Here is a 15,364-nt window from a genome sequence, read left to right as displayed (position 1 = left end):
GTTACCTGTCTTTCACATACATGTAGGTGATTATTTGACTAATGTCTGTTTCTAACACTAAACTCATACTCCAGGAGGCTAGGGATACTTTCTCCCCTCACCTTCCCATCACTGCCTCTAGCAGAGAACACAGTGCCTGACACATTAATATGTATTCAGTAGGTGTTTTTTGAATTGATGTCTTACTGAATTGATTGATTAAGAAATTAAAGTTGTTACCGTTTAAGTTTCCTCTTCAGGACAGTATAAGATGGGCTATATTTCCTTCATTTTTTAATGGATATAAACATACATTTATTCTTGCATGAATTTTGGTGATTTTTTTAGCCTTGGAACATATAATCATTATTTTAGGTCATGTAAACATGTTCTCATAGTTAAATTCTAATTTCTTGAGTTTAAAAATACAAACATGCTGAATACCCCTTTTGAAGGATTTTATTATTTTAACCAAGACAATAGTTTTAGGTTGTTCCAACTATAAAAGGTTATAAGCACTTTAGGAATTAACTATTTTTAAGAGTAAAGATAAGAAATGGCTATTTAAAGTCAGAAAAAAATAGAACTTTTATTTAGAAAAATTGATTTACTTCATTTATGTGTTCCTATTATAACCTTTAAACAAATGAGGAAACTTACAACTCAAGCTTAAGTAAGGTCTTTAAAGTGATCAATGGTGGAATTAGGAGTTATCAAAATTATTTCTACCTATTGATGCCTGATCAGTTCATATTGATAAATCAGTTTCTGCAGTTATTTTTATGTATGGAGATTTTTTTTTTATTCCTTGTCCCATACTCTCTATGACATGAAAGTTTTAGACTGTTTTTAAATACACTGTATTGTCAAAATGTTTTATCTTAATCTAGATTTTTTTTATTCATCAGGTGATTCTGGACAAGGTTTGAGAAAGTGGATCAAGCAGGTTTTAAATCAAGATTTAACATTCCAGCACATAAAAATTATTTATCCAACAGCTCCTGCCAGGTAAGTAGTAATTGGTCTCAATGCTCAGGATAGCTCTTTGGCATACAACATACATACACTATAGATGTACTGACTAGATGTTCTTTAAGCTTAATTCTATATTTTAAATATTTTAAATTGGGATACCTTTTTTAAAAGACTATTTATTTATTTATTTATTTAGTAATTACACTATTGGGCCAAGTTTTGAGAGGTAATTTATTCCCTCTTCGTAAAGCATTTTCTGGAGCTCTTATCTTAAACTTTGTCGCAAGCGTGGCCTGCAGGACTCCACTGCTTCTAGCCCTGCAGATTGCTCCCCCTCAGCTGAGATTCTCCAGACCTGCCGCTGCTGTGTGCAGGAGGAGCCCAGCCACCCCTTCGCATCTGTGCACTTCCTACCAGTGTCCTGGCAGTCTCCACTTCCCGTCCTTGGTTATCAGGGTTCTCTCCAGAGAAACTTCCGCCGAATTTGGTGGTTCTTCTATGTTTTAATTGTATTTCCAGTTTGGTCCTGGGAGAGTGTCAGAGTAGCTTCCACTTACTCTACCGCCATTTTAGAGTCTCCAAAGTTGTTTTATTAGGTCCTGAAGAATGGGTATTAAAATCTCCAACTACGATTATAGATTAATCTGTTCCTTCCCTTAGTTCTTTCTCTGGGTGTGTTTTTAAGTGATATTATTAGGTGTGTGCCTGTGTGGGATTATTGTCTTCCTCATTAGTAGCTACTTTTATATTATAAAATAGGAATTTTTATCCCTACTAAAACCTGGACATGACATGTACTTTGTTTAATAATATAGTGTACTAGAGGCCCAGTGCATGAAATTCATGCACGGGGTCGGGGGTGTCCCTCAGCCCAGCCTGCACTGTCTCCAATCTGGGACCCCTCGAGGGATGCCCGACTGCTGGCTCCCAACTGCTTGCCTGCCTGATTGCCCCTAACTGCTTCTGCCTGCCAGCCTGATCACCCCCTAACCACTCCCCTGCCAGCCTGATCAACGCCTAACGGCTCCCCTGCAGGCCTGGTCGCCCCCAACTGCCCTTCCCTGCTGGCCCAGTCCCCCGCAACTGCCCTCTCCTGCAGGCCTTGTCCCTACCAACTTCGCTCCCCTGCAGGCCTGGTCCCCCCAACTGCTCTCCCTTGCAGGCCTGGTTGCTCCCAACTACCCTCCCCAGCAGGCCCGGTCACCCCTAACTGCCCTGCCCTGCTGGCCTGGTCGCCCCCAACTGCCCTACCCTGCTGGCCTGCCCTCCCCGCAACTGTCCTCCGCTGCAAGCCTGGTCACCCCCAACGGCCCTCCTCTGCTGGCCCGGTCACCCTTAACTGCCCTCCCCTGCAGGCCTGATTGCCCCCAACTGCCCTCCCCTGCTGGCCATCTTGTGCCAGCCATCTTGTGTCCACATGGGTCAGCATCTTGTGTGTTGGAGTGATGGTCAATTTGCATATTACCCTTTTTATTAGATAGGATATATGCCTTCCTATGTTATACTGTTTTTCCATCCTTTTGCTTTCCTTTGAGGAGTGTTACATAGTATGTATTTCTTCATCTTTTTACTTTTAACCTATCTATATCATTATACTTAATGTGGGTTTCTTATAGACAGTATTTATTTGGACTTTTTTTTTTTCTTTAACCAATCTAAATAGTCTCTGTCTTTTAAGTATTTGTTTAGATCACTTGGATTTAATGTAACTATTGATATGTTTGCTTTTAAGTCTTTTTTTCTGCTTTTCTCTTTCCATTTTCTTTTTTTGATTATTTGAATTTAATACTCCATGTTCATTTATCTATTCTTAATTTTTTCCTTATTGCTTAAGGGGTATAAGGTATTTATCAAAGCTTTTACCTATTTAGTGTTGTTTATTTAATCATTTTACATAAAATATAGAAACCTTACAGCCATACAAGATCCTTTATCCTCCCCTTTTTATGTTATACTTGTCATATGTATGTCATCTGCAAACTGAAAACTCTATCAAACAAGATAATGATATTTGCTTTCAACAGTTACACATACTTGAAAGAATTTAAAGAGGAGAACAGTAGCATATTATATTTACCCCACTATAGTCTATTAAAGCATATCAGTGTGTTTTGATTAAATTGTAAATTGCCATTTGGCTATAAGGTATTCCTTTCCTCAGTCTTACTTAATAGGTGATTTTAATCGGCTCAGTTAGGGGCATATTAAGTAAAAGTCAGCAATTAGCTTGTTGTGTTTTAAATGGAAAATATTGCTTCATTTTTTCATTATATTAATTTGGACTCTATTTAACTGAAGTGCTCAATAAATATTTTTATTTCTGTGGCATACTTTAATTGTATTTGTAATTAGAGGTTTTCTTGGTTTGAGTTTACTATTAGAATTTCCATTTTAAAAATAATAACAATTTTTTAACAAGCCATTAATAATTTATATGATATGTAGTTTCTCTTGGTGCTTTAAAAAAAATTTAAGTTTATAAGTTTTGCATAGTGCTTCTACTTTTTATTCACTATTTTTTCACATGAATTGCATGTTTATATTTTTCATTAAACATGGTTCCAAAACAGTATTAGGCACTTTTGATTTAGGTCCAAAACAACTATTTTGAAGAAATAGTTTTACTTGTTTAGTAAGTATTTCAAACAGCATATTTAAATACTTATTAGTATGTAAAAACTTGTTTTCTTAGAAACATGTTCTTTTTTGAAAAAGCAACAAAAGAAAAATTTGACCTTTTCCTAGAAATTAGAATATGGATTTTAGAAGAGTTAAAGTGAAAAGAAATTCAGAGCAAAATAATTTTAGATATTTTCTTATTTCTACCTGACACAAATTATCCAAGTGACATAAATGATTATTGACATCCATTATTCAGCAAATACTCGTTCTTGGCACTGGGGGTATCCCTGTAGGAAAGAAAGTCCCCAGTCTTAGGGAACTCATACAGAAATAGAAAAAAAGAGAGAGAAATTAAGTGTATTAATTTCAAATAGTGATACAGTCTGTACAGTTAAGTAGGATAATGGGATAGGGAGGCTATATGTCTGCATTATAGGATGGAAGGGAGATATACTATAAATTATAGGGTCAAAGATGGTTCCCCTGGGGAAGTGACAGTTGAGTTGAGCCCGCCATGCAGGGATGTGGCAAAGAGCATTCCAGCTAGGGGAATATCAGATGCAGAGACCTCGGATCAGTAACGGGCTGTCCTGTTTGAAGGAAAGCAGGAGGGGAATGTGGACACTGGAAAGCACCGTGAAATGATGATAGAGAGGAAAACTGAGTCAGATGATATTATCTTAAAGGTTATGAATGAACTTTGGATGTTATGACTTTTAGGGAATGCAGATCAAAACAGAACTTGGTATCAGGCTGAATGTCAACTCTTTTTTTGTTGCTGTTAACTTTGGGCATTTTATTCCAGCTTAATATTTTGCCAGTGTGTAATAGTTTAATTGATTGATTGATTTAGAAGCCACACAGATGTTCTCTGCCTAACATATTTATTTATTGTGGTAATGTCTGAGCTCTTTTATACCAGCTAATAAAGTGATTTATTTGAGGAAGGTAAATGAGTATAACATATGTACCAGTTTGTTAGCTGTTTTAAAAAACAATTTTACTTTTATGCTTTATTTAACAGTTATTCTAACATCTTAAGAGAATTATTCTTATGTTTTCACAACAGAAAAGTTCTAAAGTGTTTCTTGCCTCAGTAAATTTTACCAATTATCTTCTTTGAACAGAATTTTAATTTTCTTAGGTAATAGAATCAAAAGCAACCATATTAGTAAAACTTACATTTGGATTTCACCTCCATGGAGCATCAATCCCTAATTAAGTAAGGCACTGTCAGAGATAAAAAGTTAAATGAATGTCATTTTTTCTATTAATGGCTGAGTTCCCAGAATGATTCATATCTTAGCCTATGATATCATCCTTTTTTAAGTGCTTAGACAGACAAACACTTAGAGAAAGAGCAGAATAAAATGAAAAGGGAAGTAAAAATAATTCAAGAGAAAAACCGTCGAATTCACCTTTAAAGTGAGTGATATGTTCAGTTTTCATTCAGAAGATCACTGTGGTTTTCATGACAAATTGAATCCAGTCTGGAATTTCATTTTGTCTGGCAGTGACGTTGATACTACGTGGAAAGTACCTGCCTTCATTTTCAGAGGACTTTAAGAAAGTTAATCCTGAGAAAAGGATTCTGGGATGTGATAGGCTTGAATGCTTTCGATCTTCTCTCCCCTTCTGATTCCAATTTATTTATCTCTCTTGAACAGAGGCTTCTGAGGTCAGGAGGGTTGCAGGAGTGTGAGAGAATTTAGGCTCCATTGGAGCCACAGTACGAGCCAGTGCAGGATTTGATCTCTGCACCACTGAGAGCCTATGAATGAGGCAGGAGGACCCTTAGATGAGGATCAGAATGGGCCAGTCCTGAGAGAAACTAGTCTGCAAAAATCTTCCCTCTCAGACCTTGCCATAAAATGCAAATTCCAAGGCAATCATGCAAGATTCATTAAAACCCCACAATAATTTTTTAAGGAGAATTATTTTAAATTATTTTAAAATTGACTATTTGATAATTTTTTAGGTGGGTAAAGAAGAATGGATGCCTGAGAATAGGCAGGACAAGTTTGGAAAGAGCCTGGTGGTGCTGATGGTAGGAGAGGGGATCTACATTACCCCCTCGGAGCACACAGGGAAACTACTGAAATGTCGTCAGTAGGACCCTAATGCAGTGTAGGTAGGTAGAGCAGTAGAATAGCCACAACAAGAATAGAGCCTTCTCAGCTCATGTTCTTCACCTGAATCTCAGAACAAAAAATGATTTGAGTGACTATTTTCTTGGTTTTCCCAAGGATAGTATGGAACTAGCACCATTCCAGATGCATTGGAGAGAAGCCCGTTTCTTATACACTAGAGGCCGGGTCCCTTAGCCTGGCCTGCCCCCTCTTACCGTCTAGGAGCCCTCAGGGGTGGGAGGCGATCAGGGGAAGGCAACGCCCCATCACACCTCTGGTGCTGCCACTGCCGGCAGCGCAAGCCTCTGCTGGCCCTGGTTACCTGAGCCTTGGGCGGCCCTGGGCAGCTGGGCAGCCACCATCCGAGGCTTGCCTGCGCCTCAGGCCAGCCCTGGGCGGCTGGGGGGTGTGAGGGGACTGGGGGACTCCCGAGGCAGGCACGTGGAGCAGCCGGGCCTGCCTGGGGGCGGGCCTGGCTTTGCCCGCGCGCCTGCCGCCCTGGCGGGGCTGAGGGGACTGGGCTCCGCCATCTTGTAGCTGTGGGCGCTGCCATCTTTGAGGGTGTGGCAGTCAAATAGCATATTCCCTCCTTATCGGCTGTGGGCGCTTCCATCTTTGTGACAGCGTGAGGGTCAGTTAGCATATTCCCTCTTTATTAGATAGGATAGTGTATGTATTAAGCATTAGGGCTTAATTCTCTCATAGAACCTGGGTGAGAGAGACTAGCTAACTCAGAACTTTAGAATTAAATGGCAAAGATGGAATTTTGCCTTTGTGAGGGAAGGTGTTTTGTTTTTTTTCTTTAATAGGCCCAATTGACTATCCATATAAAAGATTAACTTGAACCCTTAGTCACTTCTTGCACACACATACTCCAGAAAAATTCAAGACTTTAAAAACGAAGACAATCGTAGAAGAACATCTTGTGTTCCATGTGTTCCACACTCCCCCGCCTTCCCTTTGAGATTCCACAGTCTGTTCCAGGCTTCTGTGTCTCTGGTTCTGTTTTAGTCATCAGTTTATTTTGTTCACTGGATTCCACATATAAGTGAGATCATGTGATATTTGTCTTTCTCTGACTGGCTTATGTCACTTAGCATAATACTCTCCGGGTCCCTCCATGCTGTCCAGAGGGTAAGAGATCCTTTTTTACTGCTGCATAGTATTCCATGGTGTAAATGTACCACAGATTTTTTATCTACTTGTCTACTGATGGGCACTTGGGCTGTTTCCAGATCTTAGCTATTGTAAATTATGCTGCTAGGAACATAGAGGTGCATGCGTTTTTTCTGATTGGTATTTGGGGTTTCTTAGGATATATTTCTAGAAGTGGGATCACTGGGTCAAATGGCAGTTCCAGAGTTAATTTTTTGAGGAAACTCCATACTGCTTTCCATAATGGCTGCACCAGTCTGCATTCCCACCAGCAGTGTAGTAGAGTTCCCTTTTCTCCACATCCTCGCCAGCACTTGTCATTTGTTGATTTGTTGATGGTAGCCATTCTGGTAAGTGTGAAGTGATATCTCATTGTCTGTTAATTTTCATCTCTCTGATGATTAGTGACTTCGAGCATTTTTTTCATGTCTTTTGGCCATTTTTATGGCCACTTTGGAGAAGTGTCTATTTAGGTCCTTAGCCCATTTTTTAATTGGATTGTTCATCTTCCATTTGTTAAATTGTATGAGTTCCTTATATATTTTTGGATATTAAACCTTTATCAGATGTATCATTCTCCCATACAGTGGCTTCCCTTTCCATTTTGTTGATGGTTTCTTTTGCTGTTCAGAAGCCTTTTATTTTGATGTAGTCCCATTTGTTTATTTTCTCCTTAGTTTCCTTTGCCCTAGGAGATGTATCCATAAACATATTGCTACCAGAGATGTCTGAGTTTTTGCTGCCTATGGTTTCTTCTAGGATTTTTATGGTTTCACGACTTACATTTGTCTTTTATCCATTTTGAGTTTATTCTCGTATATGGTGTAAGTTGGTGGTCTAGTTTCATTTTTCTGCATATATCTGTCCAATTTTCCCAGCAACGTTTATTGAAGAGGCTGTCTAGACTCCATTGTATGTTTTTCCTCCTTTGTAAAAAATTAATTGATCGCAATGGCTTGGGGTCTCTTTCTGGGGTCTCTGTTCTGTTCCATAGATTTATATACCTGTTCTTGTGCCAGTACAATGCTATTTTGATTACAGTAGCTTTGTATCCACTCGTCTACTGATGGGCACTTGGGCTGTTTCCAGATCTTAGCTATTGTAAATTATGCTGCGAGGAACATAGAGGTGCATACATTCTTTCTAATAGGTATTTTGGGTTTCTTGATATCTGGTATTGTGTCCAACTTTGTTCTTCTTAAGATTGCTACAGCCATTGGGTCTTTATAGGTTCCATATAAATTTTTTGAGTATTTGTTCTAGATTGTGAAATATGCTGGTATTTTATATATTTAAGTGTCAATAATAAACAAAGCACTCTTCTAAGTTACTAAAAAATTAAAAGCACAGTAGCAAAAAGCAAATGATATGATCAGGTAATTCCATGTGTGTGGCGTTCTAGAAGAGGCAGCATTGATCTGTAGAGAGAAAATCCCCACTAGTTGCCTGGGAAGGGAATGTGAATCGCCTGCCAAGAGACATGAAGGGGTTTTCTGAGAAAAGGGAATGTTCTGTATCATTGTGGCAATGGTGGTTACATTGTCAAGTCTTTGAACTATATACTTAAAATGTGTACTTTTATATCTGTAAATTATTTCTCAATAAAGTTGATTTTAAAACGATAGTTGATACCCTTCATAGATAGCATTTTAAAGGGTGTTAGCACCGATTGCTGTTAGGGCTGTGGGCAAAGGCTATTATCTTTTCCTGTTGAAAGGTTAATTTATAGCTTTTATGGAAATTACTTTAAAACACCTTTTAAGATAAAAATTATACCTTTCAATCCAGCAGACCTGTTTTTGGACTTTTTCATAGGAATAAGTTCCAGTAGGTAAAAACACATATACAAATATATTTAATGTAGCATTCTTGGTGGCTAAAACCTGAGTACCAAATAAATGCCAATTAGTAGAGGAATGGTTGACTACACTGTGGACCATCTTAATCATAAGATACTAGAAGCCCAGTGCACTAATTATGCACAGGTTGGGTCCCTCGGCCTGGCCAGTGATGGGGGCCGATCGAGGCCATCTCGCCCAGTCCCTATCGAGGCCAATGCCAGCCACGGGGAGGAACTCTGGGAGGTTGGCTGTGGGAGCACACTGACCACCAGGGGGGCAGCTCCTGCATTAAGTGTATGCCCCCTGGTGGTCAGTGCACGTTATAGCTACTGGCCAGTCGTCTGGTTGTAACGGTTGCTTAGGCTTTTATATATAGACTAGAGTGTCCCTCAGCCCAGCCTGCACCCTCTCCAATCTGGGACCCCTCGGGGGATGTCCGACTTCAGGTTTAGGCCCAATCCCACAGGAATCGGGCCTAAACCGCCAGTCGGACATCCCTCTCACAATCTGGGACTGCTGGCTCCCAACCACTTGCCTGCCTGCCAGCCTGATCACCCCCTAACCACTCCCCTGCCAGCCTGATCGACACCTAACTGCTGGCCCAATTGCCCCCAACTGCCCTCCCCTGCTGGCCCGGTCGCCTCCAACTGCCCTCCTCTGCAGGCCTGGTTCCCCCCAACTTCCCTCCCCTGCCAGCCTGGTTGCCCCCAACTGCCCTCCCCTGCCAGCCCAGTTACCCCTAACTGCCCTCCCCTGCAGGCCTGGTCCCCCCCACAACTGCCCTCCCCTGCAGGCCTGGTCCCCCCCAACTGCCCTCCCCTGCTGGCCTGATCACCAACAACTACCCTCCGCTGCCGGCCATCTTTGACCACATGGGGGCAGCCATCTTGTGCGAGGGCGTAAAGGTCAATTTGCAATATTACCTCTTTATTATATAGGATTCTATAGGATTACATAACCATTTAAAAGGATGGGCTATGCCCTAGCTGGTTTGGCTCAGTGGATAGAGCGTCGGCCTATGGACTGAAGGGTCCCAGGTTCGATTCCGGTCCAGGGCAGTTCGATTCCAGTACCTTGGTTGCGGGCACATCCCCAGTAGGTGGTGTGCAGGAGGCAGCTGATCGATGTTTCTCTCTCATCGATGTTTCTAACTCTCTATCCCTGTCCCTTCCTCTCTGTAAAAAAAATCAATAAAATATATTTAAAAAAATAATAAAATAATAAAAGGATGGGCTACAACTGTATCAGGTGGAAGGATTTCCATGAGGTAAAGAGAAAAGGCACACAAGAAAACCAAGTAGGCTATTTAATTTTTGAAACGCAATAGTGCTCTAAAAAGTGTCTTGACAAGATGCTTATTTTAATGTACATAAAAGAAAAATATTCAGGCATATATTTTAGATAATAAAAGTGGTTTACCTAGTGCAGGGATGGGGAACGTCCAGCCCATGGGCCGTGTAAGGCCCACAAAATTATTTGGTCTGGCCCTGCCAAGGAATTAGAGGTGAGTTAATTAAATGTTTGATGAAATATAGCAGGCTAATTTTTTTCAAGAAAAATGATTTTAAATATAATGTTACATGCAATAAACATTAATATTTCAAGAAAAACAATTTTAAATATAATACTACATACAGTAAAAGTTAATATCTCAAGAAAAAAGATTTTAAATATAATATTAAAACTGTACTAATATAGTATAATATCACAAAAGTTGTAGGAAATATTAAAAAACTGCAAATAACAGGATTACTCCTATTCTAAAATATTTCTTTTCTCTGGTTCTATTTTTGTTCATCAGTTTATGTTGTTCATTATATTCCACAAATAAGTGATGTTTGATATTTATCTTTCTCCGTCTGGCTTATTTTGCTTGGCATAATGCTCCCCAGGCACATACATGATATTGCAAATGGTAAGAGTTCCTTCTTTTTTTACAGCAGCATAGTATTTCATTGTGCAGACGTACCACAGTTTTTTAATCCACTCATCTGCTGATGGGCACTTGGGCTGTTTCCAAATCTTAGCTATGGTGAATTGTGCTGCTATGAACATAGGGGTGCATATATCCTTTCTGAGTGGGGTTTCTGATTTCTTGGGATATATTCCTAGAAGTGGGATCACTGGGTCAAATGGAAGTTCCATTTTTAATTTTTTGAGGAAACGCCATACTGTTTTCCATATTGGCTATACCAGTCTGCATTCCCACCAGCAGTGCACGAGGGTTCCTTTTTCTCCGCATCCTCTCCAGCACTTGTCGTTTTTTTGATTTGTTGATGATAGCCATTCTAACAGGTGTGAGATGGTACCGCATTGTTGTTTTGATTTGCATCTCTCGGATGATTAGTGACTTTGAGCATATTTTCATATGTCTCTCAACCTTCTGTATGTCCTCTTCCTAAAGGTGCCTATTTAGGTCATTTGCCCATTTTTTGATTGGATTGTTTATCTTCATTTTGTTTAGGTTTCCTGTAAATCTTGGAGATTAAACCCTTATCAGAGATAACATTGGCAAATATGTTCTCCCATGCAGTGGGCTTTCTTACTGTTTTGTTGATGATTTCTTTTGCTGTGCAGAAGGTATTTATTTTTATGTAGTCCCATTTGTTGATTTTTCTCCTTAGTTTCCATTGTCCTATGAGCTGTATTGGTAAAGATATTGCTACAACATATGTCTGAGATTTTGCTACCTATGGATTCTTCTAAGATTTTTATGGTTTCCCATCTTACTTTTAAATCCTTTATCCATTTTGAGTTTATTTGTGTGTATGGTGTAAGTTGGTGGTCTAGTTTCATTTTTTTGCATGTATCTGTCCAGTTTTCCCAACACCATTTATTGAAGAGACTCTCTTGACTCCATTGTATGCTCTTGCCTCCGTTGTCAAATATTAATTGAGCATAATGGCTTGGGTCGATTTTTGGGTTCTCTGTTCAGTTCCATTGGTCTATATGTCTATTCTTGTGCCAGTACCAGGCAGTTTTGAGAACAGTGGTTTTGTAATATAGCTTGATAGCTGGTGTTGTGATCCCTCTAACTTTGTTCTTTCTCAGGATTGCTGCAGCTATTCAGGGTCTTTTTTTATTCCATATGAATTTTTGGAGAGTTTGTTCTAGGTCGGTGAAATATTCCGTTAGTATCTTAATAGGGATTGCATTGAATCTATGATTGCTTTGGGTAGAGTAGTATGGACATTTTAATGATGTTGATTCTACCAATCCGTGAACATGGTATATTCTTCCATTTGTTTATGTCTTCCTCTATCTCTTTTTTCAACGTACTGTAGTTTTCCGAGTACAGGTCTTTTATGTCCTTAGTTTATTCCTAGGTATCTTAATTTCTTTTTTGGTGCAGTGGTAAATGGGAATGTTTTTTTAGTTTCTTTTTCTATGAGTTCATTATCCTATCTAATAAAAGAGTAATATGCAAATTGACCGTACCTCTGCTACACCCACAAGCCACGACCACCAGCCTATCTGGAGTGAGTATGCAAATTAACCCAACCAAGATGGCTACAGCCACGGAGCAAGCAGGAGGCTTGGGTTTCCCGGCAATGGAGGAAGCCAAGCTTTCCGCCCGCCCTGGCCTGCCCTAGCCTCCGCTCAAGGCTACAAAGTTTCAATTATAGAAGAAAGATAAATCCCAACAAAAATGGCTGCGGCCACGGAGCGAGCAGGAGGCTTGGGTTTCCCCAGCGATGGAGGAAGCCAAGCTTTCCGCCCGCCCTGGCCTGCCCTAGCCTCTGTTCAAGGCTACAAAGTTTCAATTATAGAAGATAAATAAATCCCAAATACCAGGGCCTCCACGTGGGTCGCCGGGGAACATGGCCGGCCTGCAAACCACCACAGGCCCCTCGCCCAGGCCACCCCATGCCCCAAGGGAACCCCCACCCTGATTCGGGACACCTTTCAGGGCAAACAAGTCGGTCCCCACCCATGCACCAGGCCTCTATCCTATCTAATAAAAGAGTAATATGCAAATTGACCATCACTCCAACACACAAGATGGCTGCCCCCAGGTGGTCAAAGATCCTGTCCCCATGTGGACACAAGATGGCCGCCACAAGATGGCCAGCAGGGGAGGGACCAGGCCTGCAAGGGAGGACAGTTGTGGGCATTCAGGCCAGCAGGGGAGGGCAGTTGGGAGGGACCAGGCCTGCAAGGGAGGGTAGTTGGGGGCCATCAAGCCTGCAGGGGAGGGCAGTTAGGGGTGACCAGGCTGGCAGAGGAGGGAAGTTGGGGGCGACTGGGTCTGCAGGCAAGGGCAGTTGGGGGGGGAACCTAGGCCTGCAGGGGAGGGCAGTTAGGGGTGACCAGGCCTGCAGGAGAGGGCATTTAGGGGCAATCGGGCTGGCAGGGGAGCAGTTAGGCATCAATCAGGCTGGCAGGGGAGTGGTTAGGGGGTGATCAGGCTGGCAGGCAGAAGCGTTTAGGGGCAATCAGGAAGGCAGGCAGGCGATTAGTTAGGAGCCCGCAGTCCTGAATTGTGAGAGGGATGTCCGACTGCCCGTTTAGGCCCGATCCTGATAGGATCAGGCCTAAACGGGCAGTCGGACATCCCTCGAGGAGTCCCAGATTGGAGAGGGTGCAGGCTGGGCTGAGGGACCCCCCCACCCCCATGCACGAAATTCATGCACTGGGCCTCTAGTCTATATATATAAAAGCCTAAGCTACCGGTCGTTATGACACACACCACTAGGAGGCAGATGCTCAATGCAGGAGCTGCCCCCTGGTGGACAGTGCACTCCCACAGCAGGAGCGCCGCTCAACTGACTGAAGGGCACCAGACACCATGCTTACTGCTGGCGAGTGCAGCTGCAGCAGCGTGAGCCTCTCCCATCTCCGTGGCAGCACGCTACCAAACAGCAGCAGTAGGCACAGCAGGGCTAGGATGAGCGGGAGCAGTGAGAGGGCACAGGCCAGGCTGAGGAACCCCACAGTGCACAAATTTGTGCACCAGGTCTCTAGTTGCTGTATAAAAAAAGCCATAGATTTCTGAGTGTTAATTTTGTATCCTGCTACACTGCCAAATTCATTTATTAAGTCTAGTAGTTTTTTGATGGAGTCTTTGGTGTTTTCTATGACAGGCTAATTTTTAAGTTGGTCATTTTGTATGGCCCTCGAATGACATAAATATCCAAATGGCCCTTAGCAGGAAAACCTAGTGTGATGGGCAAGATATGTGGTTGGAGGGGTGGGTGGAGGGAGTGAGAGTGGCAAGGAGGAATGGTGCAAAAAATAAAATTTATATGACAAACATCAAAACAACACATACACACACACACACACACACACATAGATATAGATATATAGGTATGTAATATCATGTATTGTCATAAACAGAGAAAATGCTAGGTTTTTATATACTGTCTTATAGGGATATTCAAGATATACATTTCAGTTTTTGTTTTTTAATGTTGTGGGTTGTTGTTTTTTAATTTTTATTGATTTCAGAGAGGAAGGGAAAGGGAGAGAGAGATAGAAACATCAGTGATGAGAGAGAATCATTGATCAGCTGCCTCCTGCACACCCCACACTGGGGATCAAGCCCACAACCTGAGCATGTGCCCTGACCGAGAATTGAACCTCAACCTCCTGGCTCATAGGTCGATGCTCAACCACTGAGCCTCGCTGGCTGGGCTAGATATACATTCAAGTTTCAGAAAGCATGTTGGAAAGTAATGTTTATAACATCATTCTATTTTAGTAAATAAAAGATCCTGTGTAGATGAGTTCTTATTTCCAGATTTCTTTCAATTCGTCTGAGAAACTTTCCAAATGTCTTCCTCTTGATTTCCTGGCTCCCAAAGTGGATGCCCATGTATTTTGGAGCGGTCTGATCAATACAGAAAAATGATGGTGTAGCTCTCCTGCCCCCTTCAGTTCTACCCACTGGTCTAAAAGGCTTCCCAAGGGCAGATCTGCACAGATTGAGGGTCCTTTTGATACAGTGGATAAGAGAATGAGAATTAAATATTTATAGCTCCCTGGGTCGCTGAGGTTCCACTGGGTTTCACTAGAGGAGATGAAGGTAAGCACCATCAGGGCTCAGCTGGTGTCTCGCATCCTCCAATGTTTTGCTCTGGTGAACATTTCACACTGTTTCACTGATTCTGGAGGGTGAGGAATTCTGCATCTGTGGTCATCACTGGTTGACATTCCTTTCACATCGTGATGAGTACTTTTGGCACTTTAGCTTCGTTCATAGTATGAATATCCTGTGAATGGGTTAAGATTCACTAGTACTGGAACCATCCCAACTTTACAAAAATGTAAAGAATCTGATAAAAGTAACCTTGTCCAACAAGGCACCAATTCAGAGCATCTTATTACATAAAATAAGTCCAACAAAGCACCCAATTTGAGACCCAAATTATTAGCTCACCTTTGATCCTTGAGTGCTACAAATTAACCAGCTTTTAAAAGCACTCAACTGAATTATTTTTTTCACTCTTGGGGTATTGAATTTTTTGCATGGACAAGCATTATTCAGTTAGCTGTGTAAAATATTGATTCTTGTATTAAAGGGAAAAAAAGCAGAAATTTTTAAAAACATAGATCTGATTAATCATTTTAAAAATCGAGCAAAAAAATATACACACGTACTATTTACATACATAATATATATAATTCAATTTTTGTGAGGATTTTTGGAGAATTTATGAA

General features: G+C 41.2%; 1 protein-coding gene across 2 annotated transcripts in view; it reads left to right on the top strand.

The window, feature by feature from the left end:
• The window catches only part of LYPLAL1 (lysophospholipase like 1), a 64,854-nt gene that overhangs the window by 5,309 nt on the left and 44,181 nt on the right, over positions 1-15,364 (top strand). For both annotated transcript variants that reach the window (XM_080651157.1, XM_080651156.1), the window contains exon 2: positions 888-987. In XM_080651157.1, coding sequence (XP_080507283.1) covers positions 888-987 — 100 coding nt within the window. The remainder of the gene's footprint in view (positions 1-887; positions 988-15,364) is intronic.

This window comes from Plecotus auritus (assembly GCF_963455305.1).
Source record: "Plecotus auritus genome assembly, chromosome: 14".
Lineage (NCBI taxonomy): Eukaryota > Metazoa > Chordata > Mammalia > Chiroptera > Vespertilionidae > Plecotus > Plecotus auritus.
The sequence above is the reverse complement of the archived record's forward strand: the minus strand, read 5'-3'. Positions and strand labels throughout refer to the sequence as shown.